At 47.8% G+C, this 21,463-nt stretch overlaps 1 protein-coding gene across 1 annotated transcript in view; it reads right to left on the bottom strand.

The window, feature by feature from the left end:
• The window catches only part of IGDCC4 (immunoglobulin superfamily DCC subclass member 4), an 82,462-nt gene that overhangs the window by 36,957 nt on the left and 24,042 nt on the right, over nt 1-21,463 (bottom strand). The window contains exons 2-4 of the mRNA XM_059482450.1: nt 15,825-16,154; nt 8,934-9,075; nt 3,768-3,901 (exon numbers count right to left, since the gene is read on the bottom strand). Of these exons, the coding sequence (XP_059338433.1) occupies nt 3,768-3,901; nt 8,934-9,075; nt 15,825-16,154 (606 nt within the window). The remainder of the gene's footprint in view (nt 1-3,767; nt 3,902-8,933; nt 9,076-15,824; nt 16,155-21,463) is intronic.

Genomic DNA, 21,463 nt, shown 5'->3' with positions numbered 1-21,463 from the left:
TCCCTATTTACAGAAATTTCCAGTTGAGGAACTGATTCTCCTCTGCAGCCCAACAACAGAGAGGGAGAGAGAAGCAAGGAGTCCTGGCTCCTAGGACCATGCTTTGACAATCCTTCTGCAATAACCAATAAATACGAAAAGACACAAACACTGAGATCTACATGAAGGAGCTCTGGGATCAGGATCTCAAATTTGTTTCTCCCACTCCAGTGGGAGAAAACTATTCTATACAAAATTGCCAAGATTTTTAACTTTCTTTAGGTCACTTGGGAGACACAATACTGCTTATACTCAAAGGCATTAAAAAATAAGGAGAAATTTCAGTTTTTTCAAGATTCCCAATGCTTTGCAACTAAAACTAATAGGATGAATTGCAGGGAAGTGAAATTTGGGTTAGCTGTGGAGAAGAGATTCCATCATTCAATGAGGAAGATGCAATGGAAATTAGGGGGAGCCACACTCCTTGTGACATTTAAAAACAGAATAGATCAAATCTTTGTAAAAACCTACTGTTCTTGCAGCAGCACAGCTTCTGACTGTTATTTGTGCTACATTGTGCCAGTTGTGGGGCAAATACACAGCAAGAGGGAGTCCCTATTCCCATGAAAACACACAGAGCAGGCATGTGCATGACACGGAAGGAGAAAGCGAAGTGACAGGCAAAGTGACCTGCTGAGACCACACGTCATGTTCCCCAAGCCCTTCTGCTACTCTTCTTTGAGAGCTGCTTTACGAAGCATGGCAACACTTCTGTGTGTATGTCAAGAACCTGGGAACACAACCAGGACACACAAGGAATTAGTTCTTTATCTACAAGTTCAGAGTAGGGCTCCAGAGCCTGCTTCCAGAAAAAGGAGCTACAAGGAACAAGACACAGCTGACCCCAAGGAAAGGCAGCATGCACAGCCAGGGCCTGGGAAAGCATCCCACAGCCAGTTCCTAATGCCTTTTGGCAGAGAGAGACACAGGGTTCATTCATCACCTGTCCAGGTGAGGGGTGAAAGGACAGAGCCGACAGATGTGTTTAGCACTCTGTGCACTGGGAAGCAGTGGAGATCCAAGGGGAAAACCCAAGCTATCCCTGTTTCAGCAGCAGGCTCTGTTTCAGGGCTGCGTGACAGTATCCTGCTGTCCCGTCTGCTCTCTTCCCTTCCAGCTCCAAACGCCGCTTCCCCAGGGAAGGTCTGGAAATTTGCACCATGAAGTCTGCACAGCCAAAACATCTGCAGCCCCGCCTGCCCTGCCTGGCCACGGCCAGCATGTGCTCAGCCACAGACACACAGCACAGCCCAAATTCCCCCAGGACAGGGAAGTCACACTGCCCAGGGAAATGACACTTTTGGGGTTTTTAGACTCTGCAGATATGACAGAAAGGGGTTGTGTTAATTGCTGTTTTTACTGGGAAAAGGCCTTTAATAAGGGAGAGGGAACAATTCCCAGCCATCGTACAAGGAACAGGGAGGGAGGGGGAGGAACAGGATAACTGGGCAGAAGAGCTATAGGGAAACTGATTCTTTTGCTATGCACAGCTCGTTCAAATCCAGCCCTGTCTGGAAGGCAAAGGCATGAACACAAAATGTTCCCAGACCTGATCCTTGGAAGAATTTGGATTATCACCAGCAAGACCCCAAAATCTACCAGGAGCACAGCCTCCAGCATAATAACACAGCACTGCCAGGGCTGCCAGTGGGACAGCAGATAAGGAGACACAACGTCCCACTGCACAAACCTTTTCCAGGGCCCCTGGCAGTGGGACTGAAAGGCCGGACTGTCACCTTATCTTGGCACAAAGGAGTCTCTTGCCAGGAGCAAGGAGGGAGTTTGGTCCCTAAAATTTCCAAATAAGCAACACTAAATAACGGTACTTCAGTCTATTGTTCTTTTGTTGTCTGTCTTTCGGTTTATTTTGGGGGTTTTTTTCCTAGGATTCTTTGTTTTGGTTTAGTTTGGTTTTATTTTTCACAATCAGGAAAGGATTTCTGCCTGACCAGCTCACTCCAACTATTATCAGCTGCTTCTGAACAGGGAGGAAAAGACTCCTCAAGCCAGTCCAGGCATCCAAGAATGTACTCTGATGGTGAAGTGCTGAAACAAAAAAGGATCAATACCATGCCAGTCACTCATGGAGGAGTTTACAGCCTGCACAGGTCACTGCAGTTTCCCATCTGTCTCAGAGATACTTCTCCCCAATTATAAAAAACCCCAGAGATTTAACAGGCATGTTTTTCATCACTATCAGCTCAATCTGGTGAAAAACTCAACCTCACATATTTGTTTTAGCAGCCAGCGGGTGGTGTGGTGCTGCAGAAGAGAGATTTGGGTGAGAACTGCAGGCAGAAATCTGCTCGGGCCGGCTGGTGCTCCAGAAGGAACGTTTCCCATTTAACCTCTTCCATTGCCTCCATTTGCAAAGCAGATTAAACATTGCAGAGCTACAAGATGCAATTATGCAGAATGAGTTATGATGCCAAGGACATCAAATTCACCTTTGCAACTTGATCGATATTAGTTATCAATAGCACACCAGAGCCAGCACAGGAGCTGTCTCTGGAGCTGGAACTGCCCATAGGAAGCGCTCCCCTCAGCTCCCAGCTTCATTACACACGCAGAGGATCTGGCAGGGGCTGGCAATTAGATACAGAGCATTCAACCGCTCACGAATTCTCTGCAGATTCCACCCAGATTACCTCCATGACACCATCCATTGATCAGAGGTGTGTTCTCAGGCTCCACAGTTAATTACACTCCCTGCTGATGGATGAACAGCAAAGCCATCGCTGGGAAAATACATTGGGAGCAGAATGCCAAGCAACACAATCCTAAACAAAGACAGAAGGGGCTGGGAAGGATTTCAGAGCTTTCAGGGTTGAAGCTGCCCGCAAGATACACCGGGGTCAGCACAAACAGGAGACAGATGTGGCAGGGGGCACTGTCCAGAGAGAAGGGACAGCTCAGCCAGACCCCCAGCCCTGGTGAGCTTGTCCATTTGCAGGACAGGATGATACAAAGTTGGGGAGGCAGCCAGGCATGCTGGGAAGGATGCTGGAACCTGGAGACCCCCACTGCTCTCAGGCTCTCAGCTATGTCCTCCTCATGTCCAGACTTGCCCACTGCACTCTTGGCTTACAAAGCAAAATGCACTCACAGGCTGAGGCCCAGATTGGGAGGTGAAGGACAGCTCACAGCCAAAGCTTTGCTCCAAAGACCTGTATCACCAGGAGAAATCCCAGCTGGGGCTGTTCCCCAATAACACATAATGATCTCTGGAGCTCAGCAGAGCACCAGCAATATGGACACAGAACACAAGTTGGATGTCACTGCGCTCAGCCTCCTCTGGACTGTGCTGGGCACCCTGGATAAACAGTGTCCTGCCAGCTACTCCAGCCTCCAGCTACTTCTCTCGCTTGCCTGGGAAGCACCTTTGTCTGTCCATGCCAGCCCTTGTTTCTCTTGCTATCCAATGCCACTGCAGAGAATACCACCAAAAATGCTGCCCTCCCCAAGGAGCAAATAAATGGACTGCCTCATCCCTTCTAATCACCCCAGAGCACGAAGGAGTCCTCCCAACACAGTCTCCTTACCCCATCACCAGCAAAGAGAAACCTTTCATGAAATGCCTCTCTGCAAGTTTGAGCCAAAGCTGGCCACGTGCAGAGCCACACCAGGAGGGGAGATGGTCACTGGTATTTGAGCCCAGCTCTCCCACCACACACAGTGATTACCTGGCAGACCTGTACCCAGCCAAGAGGCTGCTGGCAGCACCTCACCTTTCACCACGCTGAGGGTGGCGTCGTTGCTGTAGCGCTTTCGGGCGGTGTTGGTTGCCACGCAGTGGTAAATCCCAGCATCGCTCTCCTGCACATCCACGATTTGGAGGACACCATTGGGAAGAGTTATAAACCTGAGTAACCAAAAGGAAGAGTGTGAGACAGGCTATGTCTTACCCCAGATATTCATCACCCCAAAGTCCTTTAATCCCTTCTTTTTCTCCCAAAACGTCTCTCATGTGCAGGTCCTGGCAATGACAGCAGAATGGGATCAGGGAACCTCTGAGTAACCCAACCCGTGGTTCTCAAAAAGCAGCAGGTACAGACCTATCCATCACCTTGGAGTCTTCCAAATTTAAAAGCTGCTCTTGGGCGACCAGACTAACAGGACTTTGCTGACACAAATCAACTGGCCAGTACAAACCAACTCCACACACTCACACTTCTACATACACATTTGTAGATGTCCCCAAGCTTGAGCACATGCTACAGCCATTTTCAGCACTTGCTTTTTACAAAGGTTTGGTTGCCAGACAAAAAGCACACTGCAAAGAAGTTTGGACATCATCTTTTTCTTGCTGCACCTCAATTACATGAAAAGGGACCAGTTGATACAGAGCTGCACCTCCATGGGCCAAAGCAGCCATGACACAGCCACCTGAACCTGCATCATTTCTGCTCCTTTCCTTCCTCCACAAGTTTCTGGCCTTTACAAGGTGACAAACTCACAGCTGGGCATTCAGTATCCTCTGATTTGCCCATGGGATGCTACTGGGAAACAATTCCACAGAGTGAAATGGCTACACTGCTCATGACATGAACACAATCCTTGCTGCATTACACTGAACAAAGCAGATGATTAGCAATTAGCATAAAAGTAGGAGCAGGCTGTCAGCATCTCCATTTTCTGCCTGGATTCCTAGATGGCAGCCTCTTTATTCTTGAATGCAAGGCGCAAAGCCTACGTGATCCTTTTTAATTATATATGAGATCCATTTTTAATTGCAAGCCTCTATAAACAGAGCTGCCGAGGTTTGACAGGCAGCTCTGGGTTATCAGTCTTCATTATGAAGAGGACACATTCAAAGGCAATTGCTAAGGGGAGGGATAACAGCTATTCCACAGGAACAGCACAAAGGCAAGTTATAACCATGAATGCCAGTCCTGCCATCCACAAAGATCACAGTAAGTCAAACTGTGGTTCTCCAGGTGCTGAGACAGCTGGAGTGCCATGAGCAAGGATCATGGAGCCAGGAAGACCTTAACAGGTTACTCATCCTGCATTCAAGCCATGGTCACCAACAGCATGCCTGCTCCTGCAGACATTTATCCTAAATCTGCACCCATGGAAACACCTCCTTGCCCTAAGCAGTCTATTCCAGAGACAAATATTCCTGTTGTGAGTCTTGCATCAATCCTGGACCTCAGCTACTGTAGTTGAGCTCATCATGTCTTGTCCTTCACAGCTGATGAAGAAGGAAGAGCTACAAGAGCTCCTCCAGTGACCATTCTGTCTCCCCTGAAACAATCCTACAGCCTGATCCATGGACACACGGCTGAAGCTTCCCATATACACAAATGCAATGCCTTACATCCCTAAAGCCACGTTCCTGCTACTCACAAAGACATTTTGCTCAGGATCAAGCCCCAAAAGACCTCAGAGGAGGTGATACCGAAAAGCCCTCATCAGGATGCCTCATCAGGACTCAGGAGAAGGATAACAAATATTTGCATCCTCTCAGCTCCATGGAGGGAAAGCCTCCCACTGTGATAATATTTATTTTTGTCGTGCATCTGCTATTTGAGTCTGTAATTAATATCAACATATTTCAAACACCAGGCAAGGCATCTCCCAGCCACAAAAAGACACTTCACTGATATATCACAGATTCACTGAGGCTAGGACAGACCTCTGATCTCTGGCCTTTCTTCTCTCAGAGCAGGGTCACTATACCAGGGCATTCAGGACCCAGCTTCTCTTGAGGGCACAAAACAAGCCACTGTGTCTCTAAAGAGAGCAGGAGGTGGAAACAAGGGAGTTTACTGGGGAGACTTCATGAAAAGAGCTTGACACAGTCCAGTGGTAGAGATCTACTCAGCGCCATACATCCTGTTGGAAAAATGTGGCAGCAGTGAGGATTGCTCTGCTGGGGAAGCACGGAGGGAAGAAAAGCACATTTCTCTATCCACCATTTCTCCCAGCCGCTCACAAAGCCTCCAGCTCTTCAGGGTCCCAGCAGCCCTGAACTAGAAGCCTTCAGGCAGCCTGCAAGGGCATTTGCTCCATCCCCAGGCTCCCTGTAAGGAAATTTGCCTGATGACTCAGAGCAGACAGTTGTCAGAGCTTTTCTTTCACACAAAGTGCAAATCTTTTTGTCTGCTCACCTTCACCAAGGATTAAGCAGGAAACAAAAGCTAAAGGACAGACAGACAAAGGCCCTGGAAGCAAGAGAAACGCTGGAACCTTGGCAGTCCCAGGAGCTCTGCTGTTGATAGCTGCAGTGTCAGGATCTCAGAGAAGCTTGCCTCGATGGGGGCGAAAGGCAAGCCCCCACCTCTATTACCCTGAAGGACAGCACACTCAGAGCAGAGCCAACTGGGCTCCAAAGCAGCAAGAACAGCAGGGCACACCCAGAGAGCTCTTCCCCTCCCTGACAGCACTGAGGGGCTCAGGGCTGCTCACCAGGGCAGTGCCCAAGAGCTGAAATCAAGCACCACTGCCTCGTGTCCAAACCCTGCAGCCCTACAGCTCAGAGAATATCCCAGCATTAATAGCCCTACTCCCTTTCTTATCTTCTCCCTGGTAAACTGCCAGCACACCCTACCTTCAGCCTTTTGAAGGTGCCTAGGACAGCCCAAAGCTGTCCTGAGCACAGTGAGGAACCTGCAGCTCTGTTGCAGGCTCAGTTTGGAAGCCCTTTTGCTCACAGCTCCAGAGTCCTGTACATGAACATGAGCCACGTCAAGGCATTCCTGGCACAGCACAGAAATAAAACTTTACACACAGATAAAACCCTCACGTAGCCAAAATGTGGACAAATATACTGTGATTGCAGAGTATGTGGTCTGTAGGTTATGGATTTGCTGTGCAGACCTCCAAAGACCTCCAGTTCCCAGCAAGTGCTCATCTTGGCTCTAGAGAAAATAAACAGAATTTTGGAGCCTGATGTGAAACCCAGCCAGCACATAAACCAGAGATTATGCCAAGAGATGTTGCACACACCCCAAATCAACTGCAATCAAGAGAAATCCTGTGAGCCACCTTCCAGCAGCAGCTGCAGATTTAAGACTGTGTTTACTCACTGTGCTTCAGAGCCAGAACTGCAAAATAATCTGTGCCTTACTCACAAAGGTAATTTAGATTTTTGTCCTGAAGAGGGACAGGAAAGGTATTCCAAAAACACCAATCAGCACTATGGTACCCTATAGGTTGTTAAAATACTTTTTTAAGATCAGGTCTCAGTACCTTTGAAGTAGCACCATGCTAGAACCTGCATCCAGGGGCAAAGGCTGAAAAGAGTGCCCAGAGGTAAGAACAACAAAGAAAAGTGGAGGGGGAAGAGTGAAAAAGAGGGGGAAAGGAAGAAAAGAGAGGGGAAAAGGAAAAGCAAGAAAAGGGAAAAGCAATGTGAGTTTAACATGATTATTCTATCCCTCTTAAATCACAAACACTGATGGAGAAGCACAACTCCAGGGCTGTACCTCCAGTCCCTGAGCCTGATTTTGCATACCCTCCCAGCCCTGCTATTCTGGAGTATGAAATCATCACCCTGACACCTGCCCAGCCAAAGGGTTCCATTTTCACAGGCTCATCCCAAGTGTGCACAGGAGGGAGCCCACAGTAATCAGGCCAGCCTGAGATCCCATCCTTAGGCACAATGCAGGGAGGATAACAGAGAGCTCTGGTTGGCAGCCAACATTTCCTGGAATTCACTTAATTCCTTCGAAAGCCGGTTATATTAAATCCAACAACAACTAGACAACAACAAAAAAAGCAAATCCTTCTGAAAAAGCATATTAGCTAGAACATGATTTAAAAAGCAAGATCTGCAGATAGAGATTATGGCCTGGCTTTTACAAGGAAAACAATTTTCAGGCTGCCCGTGATGAAAGCAATCTCTGAGCAAGTAATTTCACAATATCCATCGAGCTGTCTCATTAAAAAGCCATTGTATCTATGACACACTTCTCCTGCAATCCCTTATTTTCTAGGGGTTTTTTCCTTCCTTTTTTATTAATTTTCTTCATAACAGCCTCCTATGAACTTTTAGATGCCACACTCCAGACTGAAGGATATAAGTGGGTATTCCTACAGAAATAGCCACTGCTTCAAAAGCATTTCTAAACTTCCCCCCAAACACCTCCCTCTTTTTTTCCTCTTCCACCACTTGGATTAACTTTTCCGGGTGGGAAACACCTCTTTCTGAAGAACAGAAAAGGAGTTTTTAAGAACTAAAGGACAATTCAGTTACTGATTCCCTGCAGAAGTGATGTCTACAGACAAACAGCTAATGGTTTATCCCTTCCTCTGTAAGTGACTTTCATGAAAGAAAAAGTATCATGCTTCAGGACTCTCCTCTTTTCTCCAGAAAAAGAAAATTCAGCATCTTTTACTAGATGGTGTCTAAACATGGGAGTAAGGCAAAAGAAAACACCTCCCATTAAAATCATAACCAAAATCAAAGAAAATCCACATAATGGAGTTCAGTTGGATACGCCCAGGTTAATACTCCTCACCCCAGGCCCCAATAACCCAACGAATTCCATGTCATTTCACACAACAGGACAAGCCAAAGCATCCATGCCTTGCCGTGCCCCATCCTGGGTACACACAGGCCTTTGCAGGGTGCAGGTTCTGAGCTGTAATAACTAGCTGTAATAACTAGCACAGTATCAGGAGTTCTTTTTCCTTTGTGGTTTGAAAATATGGGGGAAAGTCCATTTTATTCAGACCTTTATGTTTATGGACCTTTTTTCCTCGGTCCCTTGAATAACTCCTCTTATATCAATTAGTTATCAGGTCCAAACCTGGTATCACCTCTCTATCACCTTTCTATCACCTCTCTCGTCATTCTGCCATTTTATAGAATGATTTCCACATCCTAAATGGTCAGGTTTTGCTTTGCTCTTTTTCAAGCTGACCCAAGAAAGCAAGCAGGGCATCACCTGGGTTCTGCTGGCACAGCTTCATGGTCCTTCTCCCAGGTGATGACAGGGGAGGGCAGCCCCTCGATCCGGCACTCAAACCGGGCCATGCCATTTTCCTCCACTGTCTGCGACTCCGGCTGCTGGAAAAAGCGTGACAATGCTGGGGAAAGAAGGAGGGAAGGAAAGTTAATAACTCAGTGTTTCTGCTGAGAAATGCAAACTTGTCATCATGTATAAGCTAAGAGAAAGGCTTTTCTCTCCTGAAGACAGCCTGAAATGTAATTCCTCCCTATCCTGTGCTCCTACAGACCCTCAGCAACCCTAACAACAGTAACTGAAAGGTTTCAATGTGTAAATTTGTTTCTTGCCTCATTTTCCACCTTAAGGCAACAGTGTGAGAGAAAGACAGGCAATTTGGCAGCTTCAGCAGTTACCTTCCTAAATTGCTTCCTTGTATGTTCCCTTGCTCCATTTGGGAAGGACACAGAATGAGAAACAGAGGGGAAATGCCACAACCCCAGAGATGAGAGTTTCCCCTTGCCTTGTAGCATTCCTGCAGCCACAGGAAATTAAAACAAGGCAAGAGGAAGAACAAGACAGATGTCAAATTACACAAAACAGCTGCCCACTGACTGGCAGTGCTGGAGACCAGAGGCAGAGCCCATAAAGTTTTGACCCTCCTTCTCCTACCTGCAAAAACCAACTTTATTCTATTCAAGTAGATGGGAGGCAGCCAAGGGGATCCAGACACCCTGCTAAGAGAAGGATGGATTTCATACATGCCAGGATACTTGTTTACTCTCCAAGGCTCACCTCTCTCTATATATGTCTTTCCATAGTAAAGAGGCTGGACTGCTTTGGAGACAAAGCACTAAGGTTTGGAATTGCTCTTGGACCACAATCCACAGCTGCCTCTTCTTCCAACCTTTCCATGCACACAGCAAAACCCTGCAGCAGAAATCCTCCCCCAGGGCTGTCAGCATCTGTCCTACCAACAGCATAACCCGAAGGCATCTCAGTCACAGGCAGAGTTTTGAATATTCATGCAGGCTCCTGGATGGGGGCAGAAAGCCCCCAGAAGAAATGGCTTCTGCTTTATCAATCTCTGTTAAACTGTCTTTGCTGTGAAACCTACCCTGCTGGACAAATCCATCCAACAATGCTCTAACACAAGTGCCAGAAACCCCAAATGTGGAACAAGAAACATAAATTTCAGCCAAGAAATCACACTTGAACGCTGGGCTGAGCATAGCACTGTGCTCAGAAGGACCCTGAGCGACCTCCTGGCCCTCCAACACAATTATGTGCTTGTCTCACCACCGCTTTCCAAGAACATCCATCATTGCTTTGGATTTTGTAGGACTCCAAACTTGAAGTTTTTCTTTGCATCTCACACACACAAACATCCATGCACACATATACATGCTTTATTGCAGTGTGAGCTTGAGAAAGTATGTACAGTTGGGAAAATGAAATGCTTTTGCACGACCCATTTTAACCTCGGCATATTCTCAGCTGTCATTAGTGTTTTTCTTTAATTTAAATAGTTATCACATGTTTCAAGCAACTCATTGCTCCCCGCAGCAGCTACAGACCAAATTCTCCCACCAGCTGTCTGCCACGTTTCGTTTTTCAATTCAATACAAATGGAATGAAAAATGTTTTCCTGGAAAAAATTGAAAAATACATTAATATGTAAGGCCTTAATTCAGCCAACTGCTTTAGTATTCTCAAATATACACTGCAGACCACTTCACCACAGAGTAATTTCTACAAATTACAAAACCTTTTAAGCTCATGTTAATAAAACTTGCTGAATCCAAGAGTTTAAAAGAAAATCCATCAAATGCCAGTGCATATTCAGGATGGCACCATCAAAGCAACCTTCTCCTGAGAGCAGATACCCTTAATCCTCTTTCCCATTATTCTCTTCTCATCCTACAGGTGTCAATGAGAATATTTTGGCAGGCTCTGGAGGGCCATGTACTCAGGAAGATAATGATGGGAGGTAGGAAGCCTAAAAAAAGAAATTTGTTAGCATTTCTGTTTCCTCCACCTCAAGCAGCATCACCTGTCTCTCTGCTGCTCATTATTAAGTGGCATCAGCTTGGTGTACAAAAGGTGACAGAGCCTCCTGGGCTCCCTGGCTTACCAGGCAATAACTTGTCCTGGTTATTCGTAGCTATCACCTGCCAGATCTGGTCCTACAAGCTTTAAATTCCCAGCTGAGAACCAAATCCTGCCCTTTACCTCCACCCAGCCCTATCTGCCCACTGTGCTGGAATGGCTCTTCAAGAGCAAAGAAAAGCATCCCCAACAGAACCTCACTAGGATGTGGAGGAGTGTGACCAAACAGTGCCCCAGATTAGGGAGCACAGTGTCCCTCTTGGAGCACACAGGAACAGCCACACTTCCCAAGGGGAGTCACAGCTCCTGGCAAAGCCATGGCTTTGTCTCACAGCAGGCTGAGAGCTCTGTGGGGCTGGGGGCTCTACCATGGCAATGCCCAGCAAACCATCTCAGAACTCTTGGGGTGGGCTTCAGAGGCTGAGCAGCTCCATCATATTCCTTTCACAGCACAAGGTTAGGGACAGTGGGGACAGGGATGGGCTGGAAAAAATCACCCCTGCAAGCTCTGAAAGAAGCAGCCTGCAGAGTCCTCTGTGAAGGAGAGGACAGGGAACTTCAACTGGGACCTTATAAGCACAGAATGTAACACCAATTCAAAGCAAGAGAAGTGAAAAAGTTCCTTTGATGCAGAACTGAGCAAGACCCATGGATGTCAGCCCTGAAAGGGTCAGGCAGAGACAGACTTGCTGGCTGGGCTGATCACTGCTCCACAAGCATCTGCACCAGCTTGGGGCCAACACCACAGCATGCTGTGATCCCTTGTGTTCCTCCTCTCTCATCCTCAGGAGTACCAGGGTGGAATGGATGAGGCAGGACACGTACAGCACCTCCAGCGCAACTCAGAGCTGTGCTGCCAACAGCTGGGGCTGGGAGGAAAAAGAATCAGGCAAGGGAGGAGAGGACTGGAGAGCAGCTCCTGTCACTTGGACACGCTGCACGGACGTGCGTGCAGGTCACAGCAAGTATAGGACAGGCTCCAACACACTGCTCACCCTGGGGCCACAGCATCCTTGGAGGGGCTGCTCTCCTCCCACAAACAAATCCTGGGCAGAAGAATTCTGCTGCTGCAGAAGTGCTGCAAAGTGAGAGGTTTTCCCACAGGGAGGCAGCGAAAGGAGATGCTTGAGGGGAAAAGGCAGACAAAGACGACACATACTCAACATTATTTTCAACTTCACAGCTAAGGTTTAGCTTGCAAAGCCATCCTGAGCCACAAAACCTCCCAGCCGTGTTGCACTGATTATCCTGAACACCTTAATAGGCCACTCAGTAAAAATTACCCACTGTAGGTGAGAAGGTGAAGAGCATTACAGCAAATTGCCCTCAGCGACAGCCAAAGCACTGGGCTCTGCACCTCCAGGAGAGGGGCAGGCAGCTCCCTCCCCACTGATATGTTAAACCCAGCTGGAGCCAAGCCGTGTGCGCCAAGGCTTTTAGCTCTGAGCCCAGGGGTGACTGCAGGATGGTGAAACACAGCACCCTCCCCCTCTCCCAGCAGCGAGATCCGTGCAGGAGGCTGTGGGCTTGGAAAGGCTGCCAGCCAGCAACACTACACCCCAGGCAGAAAATGCAGTCTATGCAAGGAATTCAGCCTTCTGAAAGGGGCTCACTGCTCTCTCCCACAGCGCTTTGCCCCCAGACTCTCTGCGTGCTCTTCCTCTTTGTACCTTCTACAATTATTAGGAGGTACTTCCAAGGTGGGGGCAACCTCAGCCCCCACTCAGATCTCATACACCACCCAGACTACCCCTCTCTGAACAACTCACCTCTGAACTGGCTGGGGGTGGGAGAGGAACACGCTAACAAAGTGGTGGGAGCAATTTGCCACGGCTCCCCCAGCACGGCGCAGGCCCAGCCAGCACAGCGCTCGTCTGCAGGGCCATATGGCAGCACAGGATTGCTCCTGCTCTCCACAGGAGCCAGCTCCCCACCTACCCAAAACAGCATCTAAATCCACATCTAAAGTCATGGATGGTCCAGAGCCTGTGCATTCATCTGCAGGAAGTTTTTCTGCCCAGCGTGGCTCTGCCTACAGTCCCTGGCCTTCACTCACCCATGCCCCTAATTCACAAAATAAATAGGATAAAATCTATAAAATAAATCCTTAAAGTAAGAACAAATCCTAGTGTACCATTCCTCAAATCCCAGACCCACAGGGCGCCACAGAGAAGACAGACTGTCCATGTGGAGAGAGGATGATGAGAGATCCTGTGTGTTAATTCCTGCTGTGGCCTGTCCCTCCTGGTGCAGGAACACTCCAAACCTCTCCCGTGCTCCCTGCCAGCAGCCATGCAATGCTGGTCCATTCCCTCCAGGCACAGTAAACGTCTTCATCTGACAGGCACAATTACTGTAATTTTCTACAACCTCCCTTGCACAAAATGTTTAAGCTAAATTAAAAGCTTTAACAAATCTTCATCAATGTAGTTGTTAACAGGTAGAAAGCTACACCTTCCCACAACTACAATAATGCCCCTGGTACTTCCATGTGGGAGCACATGGGGTTCAGGAAAACCTGCAGGAAAACCCAGTTTATCAGCCTGAGCAGCTGCGTGTTTAACAGGCACATAGGAGCCCTCACAGCCTTGCTCCTCCCCCTTTGCCATGGCCACCACTGCCACGAGGTGTGGACAGGGACAGTGGCATGGGTCCCTTGGTGGCACACAGGGTGCCAGGGAACACTGGGCAGCAAGCCATATGTTTATCCAGCAAAATGCCAATGAGCTGAATTCCTGGATCATGGTGGAAAGATGGAAATCCTTACACTGTCACAGCCTTCACACGCCATTCAACCTCCACCACTCTAACCTGACTGCTCCAAAAGGCCTCCTCCAGCCTCTGGGCTCACTGCTGCCTGCAGCATCCCCTCCCTCCACTGGGAAGCTGGCAGCCCTTACACAGAGGTGCCAGAGCTGCTCTTGGGGCCCTCAGGGGGAGGAGTGGACTCCCACAAGCCTGAAACACAGCAGATGACACCAAGAGCACCAAACCAGTACTGAGCAAGGGAGGTGCTACAAACACCCAATGCTCCTACTTGTTACTGCAAGACCCAGTGGCACAGAGAGCCCCATAGCCCTGCATGGGAACCCCATTCCAGGGAAGGAAAGTACCTGCAGGTCAGAAGGACAAACTCATGGCAGGAATAACACATCCCACCTGCTGAACAGGTTTTCTACTACTGCCCTGTCCTGACTAGCAGTCCCTAAGGCAATCAGCACAAAGAATAAGTTCATCCACTCCATCCAGCTTTGGACAGACCATGTTCAGTAGCAGGGGAAAAAATGAAAAAAACCCAAGCCTTTACAATCCTCACTTGCTCCAGCTGAATGCTAATAGAGCAAGTGCTTCTGCCCAGCCCTCAGAACAAATCGAAGTGAGAGATGCATCTCATTAATCAATTCCCTCGCTGCTCCCTGCTCAGAAATGGATAGGTTATGGCAGGTGCGCGTGTGTGCCACGGAAGCTGCATTTTCCCTGTGCAGATGGTAATAAAAGGAGACCTATGAGTACACACAAGGAAAGAGTTCACCTGAAATTTCCCATTTCTGGGACAAACACAGAAGGGCATGGAGAGAGGCATCACCCATTTATGCTCTTCTGGAAAAATCCAGGAGGAGAGAAGGGCAATTTAAGTCAGCCTCCCCATTTTGAGATGTCTCCACTGCTCTAACTCGTTAGACACCAAACAATAAACCCAGGACCATAAAAGAGACACAGCCCACTGCAACTGGGCAAGAGACACAGTGCACACTTCAACGTAAGTCACCCTAAAAGGGAATAAATATATCCTAACTCAGACTGTCTGGGACTGAGGCAGGAGCACCTAAATAAATCCATCTGGACTAATGACAGCTCCTCCCAAACAATACCTGTGTGCAGGATCCCTGACTGCATGCTAAACATTTTCTGAGCAGAAAAGGAGGACGTGTTGCAAAAGTCAAAGATTCTCCCCTCATCTGGCAAAGCTTCACCAGCAGTTCTGGTTTCTACAGCACAGTGCTCACAGACTGAAACACTCCCTGGCCAAACCTGGATGGCCCTGTCTGGGGTACCAGAGCCTAAAAACATCCCAGTGTAAAGGGGGTGTCAGGACATTATCTGGGCACCTTCACCCCCCTCAACTCCTATGGTGTGCCTGTGCAGCTGTTTTTAGCAACATTTAACATACACAAGTCACTGTACTAGAAATAAGTGTTACTGTATTTGCATTATTTTCTAGCCTCACCTATTTGGCAGGTCAAGGAATCATTTATTTGCACTCACTTAAAATAGCCCCCAGGAGCCAAGCCTGAATATAAAGGAATTTTATTCTTGAACTCTGTGCAGAGATTCAGCAGTTCAGATCTTGGAGTGTCCTTCTAAATCCAAACAAAAACTGCCCTGAAGAACCCTTTCTTTCATCTTTTCCATACAAAGAGATATTCACCTCACAAGCTGCCACAGTCATATCCCCCCACAGCCACCTCTCCATGCACAGGGTGCTGCACTCAGGGCTCTGAAGTTCTCTGCAAAAACAAGCACTGTCTTTTGGAAAGAGGAGGGTCCTGTTTTTAATTCATAGCTGATGGCACTTACCTGGGAGAGTTACACAGGATGTTAACAGTGGGATAACAGGAATACACCACTGCTTATTTGTGGACTATCCCCAGTCCTATCTATACATTATTATTATGATTTTATTTCACAGACATTTTATCTCAAGCTCCTGGGGAAGCAGATTTCTGTACAAGTACCAGGAGGGGAAGGAAAGAAAATGAACAAACCTCCCAGAACACTTACTTGAAAATCTGACTGCAGCTGTTTGACTGGTGACAGTCCCTAGGGAGGTGTGAGACACACAGGAGTAGTTGCCCTCAGCACCATCCCTCTCGGGATATTTACTGTCCTTTGCCACAGCCTGGGATGAGATGAAGAGTGATCCATTTGGAAGCACATGGAGATGTTCTTGCTCCACTAATGGAAACCCATTCTTCTTCCAGGTGATATTGATCACTTGCTCAACAGGGGTCAGGTTGCAGTCCAAAATCACCACTTGGTTTGGCTCCAGAATCACCTTTGCAGGACCAGCACTACAGCTCAGCTCCAGAGAATCCCCTTCCGACAGCCTCCCTGCAAAGCAAAGACAGTGTGGCAGTGGGGTTACTTTCCTTGACTGAATCACATCCCAGTTTTACACAGCAAAGGAACCATGGCTGGAGGTACGAGGTGAAATTCAGCCCTGTTGGGAGACCAGCACAGTCCATGACTCCTGTTCACTGCATTCTCCATCCCCCATCCCTATGGCTGTACAACCTGCACCATTTCTGCCATTCTCAATGGGCCCAGCAGCCACCCCTGCTGTCCACACTTGTTTCCATGCTGGATTCAAGCAGAAAGCAGCTGGAAGAAGGTGAAGAGGTGGTAACAGCAAGAGCAAGCACAGAAAATGCAGCACCATGGCTGGCCGTGGCAGGCTCCTCTCTCACTTACACATCAGAGCCTCCTCCAAGGCTGATCAACCCCCACAAGACAATTAAGTCAAGGAAAAGTATCCAAGCCCCATGTGGCACTGCAATGCCAATGACCACAAGCTAGTTAGAGCAGCTGCCCCTCTTACTGGCAGTAAGAGCTCAAGTCCAGCTGAGAAAGAAGCAACTCCCACTGATGTTCATGTTCTGGGAAACACATTTCAAATGAAAGACAATAAAAGAACAGTTAAAAACATGACCTGCTGTCTCTGAGCATTTTATCCCATACAGGTGAATCCAGAGCAAGAATGGATGGATGCAGTTTCTGCACTAGAAAAGGATATTCCAGTTGTTAGCAGACAGCACCCAGCACATGCCCTTAGGCAACCTTCCTGCTGCAGCTGGGGGCCAGAGCAGTGACCAGCAACAAGCTCAGCTGAACAGATCTTGGTCTGGCTGACTTCCAAACCCACGCACTCGAGGGGGCTCCACCTCTGAAACAATGCTCAGCATTTCCTAAAAGAATATTGCCATTAATAAAATGCATTTGCCGTTAGAGTTCTCCAGAGACACTAAGTCAATGTTAGCTGGCAGCGCTGCTTCCACACACCAGCAATTTCAATCTCTGCTGTGCTCAAACCATCACCATCCACTCTTTTTATGGCTCTGCTCCAAATTATTTTGTCACTGCTCCAATCAGAAATGTTTCCTGCCTCTATAACAAGTTTATCAACACTGGATATGAACCACATGGCTCCCTGCCCGTCTTCTATCGCAGAAGGCTACAGATTAATTTTATAGGAATTCAAACACCCTATTAAACCTGCTACTACCTACTGCTGATAAAAGGGCTGCACTTTAAAAAGAGTGTGTGTTAAGCATGCAATTAGGGGCAATGACACGCAAAATTACATATGCAGGGAGATGGAATTATTTCAAGGCATGTGCTGGAAACCACAGGTGCCCCTGAAGGAAGGGCCTAACCCTGTCCCCATGCGTGGCCAACTCGGTGACCGTGGGGATGGGAACTTGTCAGGTTTGTCATTGCTGCTGGGTTGTACAACCACTGAGAACTTGGTGTTGGCCAGCTCTGTCCCTTCAGTGACCAGGAGGCCACACAAGAACCCTGCCTGTTGACTGCCACTGTTATGGGACAGAACAGACCCTCTTCTGTCACCTGCTCTAGGACATCCAGGGGCAATCTCCCAGAGACAAATCCAGCAGGATACAGAGATGCCCATGTCACAGTCAGCACAACAGCCAGGCACTGTACTCCATGACAAAGGGGCAGCCATTGCCAACACAGCTACCTGCAAGCCCCTGCATTTAGGGTTTTCCCACATGTATGCTTCCACCATGCTGCTATCTCACACTCTGCAAGGAGAAAGCACAAGCAGAAGCAGCAGACACCCCTGAGCTTCAGTGTGCATACACCACAATGGAATTTCTAGATTTGTCAGCCAGCACAGCCCTGGCAGGTCCAGGTCAGGCAAATGCCACCAAGTGCCCTTGTGTAGGGGCAATTCTGCCCATTCATGTCTCCTAGGGCAGACTGGTCCTTTGAGGATCACAGCAAGGTAAAGAACTCAGTGGTTCCCTGGGAGGATGGATGGTTCCCAGGGGAACACAAGGCTGAAAGGCTGCCCAGGATGTACTGGAAAGACACTGCCTCTGGAAGCCTTTCATGCAAGACAGCAGGTACTAAAAACTTTGTTGGGTAAAGTCTTCGTTCTTTGCCTTTCCTTACATATGTCATCTTTAGAAGCTCCTGTTCATCACTTGGGAAAACAACCTGTATATCTGTCCTATTTTCTAGTTTCTTCAGACAGCAACTAGAATGGCATTTTGCTGAAAATACTCCTCCTCTTCCAAAGGTGAAGTGCAAGGGGACAGCCAGGAATAGAGAAGGGGCCTGCAGTGCATCTTCCCACATTAAGAAGCAATTATCATCCTCTCAAACTTCAACTCCTTAAAAAGTCAACTCAACCTGCTTGTAGCAGAATAAGAACAGAACACATTTTCCATCACAGAAAAAAAAAGTATTTGCTTTTCAAAACCCTGTGGTGATGTTTCTATATCCCTAAATCATACAGTTATTTTCCCCAAAGTCAAAATCTACTGGGATCCAAGCTTCTACTTGGTTGGTCAAACATGTGTGACCACCTCTCCTTGTTTATTACTTACACAGCCTGCTGGGAAGGCCTCCAGCTGAGCAAACGAAGTTCCCACCCAATGCAAGACTGCTCTGACCTGTCCCAAATCATCCAGCCCGCCTTCCTGCCCTTTTGGCCCCAAAATACTGCAAGTTTGGGTGACAAGCCATTTGCACATACAGTGGTTGAGCAGCAGGGTCCAGAGTGCAGACTCGGCATTGCAAAAAGCCCCAGTATGACTTTTGTCCCAAGATGCATAAACACTCTGCATAAACTGCATAAACACTCCTTGATTAAGGAAAAAAAAATACTTTCCAGGCTCTGGAAAGGTCTGGAGGAGGTCTGGTTCAAAACACCCCACTAAATTAGCAAGCCTGACAATGAGATAAAAGCCCCTTCAAGGGAAGGGATCAGAAGAGAGTAAAATTAGTCCAAGTGAGATCAAAGACAAATGAAATCAGGAATGTTAAGTGCTTACAGAAGCTGCTGACTATTTCCAACCTCCATTCTTCATCCTGTAGTGACAGAAATGGACAGGACCCTGGTTAAGAACAGAGCCACGTGCTCGTGCAGCTCACCTCCACTCTCTTACCTGCGAGGTGATGCTGTAATGAATGCAGTCAAGGTGGGCTTCCAAGACAGGAGCCAGAAGGGCTTTTTACACATCAGTCCTAGGCAGATGTTCCAGCTACAGACCTGTGCTTTGGAGCCAAACAGCTTTCTGCTTTTGACTCCTGCTGGAAGTAGTTTCAGCTGCTGAGCTATTCCAAGGTGGGCAGTAACAGCTTTCAGATCATAAATGTATGTGCAAGTCCACACTCACATGTAGATACACATGACATACTTGTGCATTCACATACAGAGTTCTGGGGGAATGCAGATGTATTCAAACACAGAGAATGCTCTGGAATGGAGGGTCTTTGATGTAGCAAGTTAAAAGCATTTTGTTCCCATGAAAATTGTATTTTCTGACCCAGGCTCTGCAGGGTTTTTTCACTCTCCCCTGTGTTGCTAACCCCTAGGCTATATTGTGTATAAAAACAGCCCAGGAGAAAATGTTCTTTTTCTCCCATCTATTTCCTCACTTCCATCAGCCATCCATTTACCTCCGGCATCCAGGCCCAGTGAAGTAAATTAAAAAGTCTCCTGTTGAGTGGCATAAAAAAACAGGGCGTTTCAAATGAACAAAGGTCGTCAAATCTTCAAGGCACAAAGCTGTCCTCTGCCCTCCATGGGAGCACAGCCCCTGCCAGCCTGAGTTCAGATCCAAGGCAGGCATCTGAAAATCCACATTAAACCAGCCAACAGCCCTTCCCCAGTCGCACATCTCAGCGTCCAGCCAAACCCCACTCCTATTATCTCCTCTCCCCAACATCAAAGGGAGGCAGGAATAGCCCAACGTACCACTGAGTAAAGGGGAAAAAGAACAGATTCTGTTGGGTTTTAATTTCAAATCTATAACTAAGCAGGTGAAGTGTGAGCGAGCAACACAGCAAGGTCTGACAGATGGCTGACAATGCAATTACTTGGGCAGAGGTGAGACCCTCACAGCAGCGTTTTTACATTCAGGACATGCAGTACTCCAAACCCATGGAGTTGGGAGCTTTCACTCCATGACTAAGAACAGAAAAAACCCCCACTTGCATCCTTGCACATAAGGCTATTTCCCATCCCTTCCCTGAGGTTTAACCACTTAAATCAAGGTGGAAAAACCTAGACAAGGGAGAAGCTTGTTCTGGTGAAATTTTGGCTATCATTAGTAAACATGTCCTTGAGCTCTGCTACACAGCACAAGCAAATAAAAGGTTACTGTTCAACAGGAGACAAATGGCTTTGTGCAGAGGAGAACAAGTCGTGGTTTAGTAATTACTGTGAAAACAAAACATTCAGGCATAAACCAAAAGGGATTCAGTACACTGGCATAACTGTGTTCCTTTTCTAGCACAGCTGAAATCACCTGATCCACAACTCCTGAGTAAGGCCCATAAGACTGACAGCACATCTCTATCAATTCTATCTTCTCTTCAAGAAACTCATTCACCTGGGAAAAGCCAAAGACATTTAGGCACACACAAGATCCCAAGGCACAACCACTCCTACAAACCCCAGCCCAGTCAACAATTCCAAGGCTCAGACCTTCACTTCAAGGCAGGGGAGGCCCATCTTTAGCACAGCTGAGTGAGGCCCTGGGAGCAGCTCAAGGACACCCATCCAAAGCAGCCAAACCACTGACAGCCTCCAGTGCCTTCCTGAGAAACCTCTCCAACACTCCCAGCCCAAAACAAAGAGAGCTGAGCCAAGCCAGACAGGACCCATTACGGCACAGGCCTTGGGAGATTAATACTTCACAGGGAGCAAAGTACAAGGGTTTCTAATCTGACACACTTCCAGAGCTGACATCACTTCTAGTTCTTGGCAGCCAGAGATTTTCCTGGGGAGCCACTGTTGTGCTGCAGGTCCCACAGCCTGGAGCCCGGCCAGCATGTTTCCTATTCCACACACATCTGGCCCTTTGAAACTGGCTTGTGCACCTTGCAGAGATCCAGCCAAAGAAAACCTTCCCAGGAGCAAGAAAGTGGCTCAGGCAAGGAGAGCAGAGCACTCGGTCGTCGTGTGTGTTCTGTGGGATATCAGGCAGTAAGAGGAAAGGGCTCCTCTCTCCCCTCCACATCCCACAGGAGGTGGCAGGAATTCAAACTGCATTTGAGCCTCTGCACTGTCGTCTGCCTTAATTTATGTATTTATTTTGGATGTTGAACTCCTGGAACTCAACAGCACAATTAATCTTATTTAATTGGGAGTGAACAGCACTGAAGAA

This window comes from Ammospiza nelsoni, chromosome 14, assembly GCF_027579445.1.
Source record: "Ammospiza nelsoni isolate bAmmNel1 chromosome 14, bAmmNel1.pri, whole genome shotgun sequence".
NCBI lineage: Eukaryota > Metazoa > Chordata > Aves > Passeriformes > Passerellidae > Ammospiza > Ammospiza nelsoni.
The sequence above is the reverse complement of the archived record's forward strand: the minus strand, read 5'-3'. Positions and strand labels throughout refer to the sequence as shown.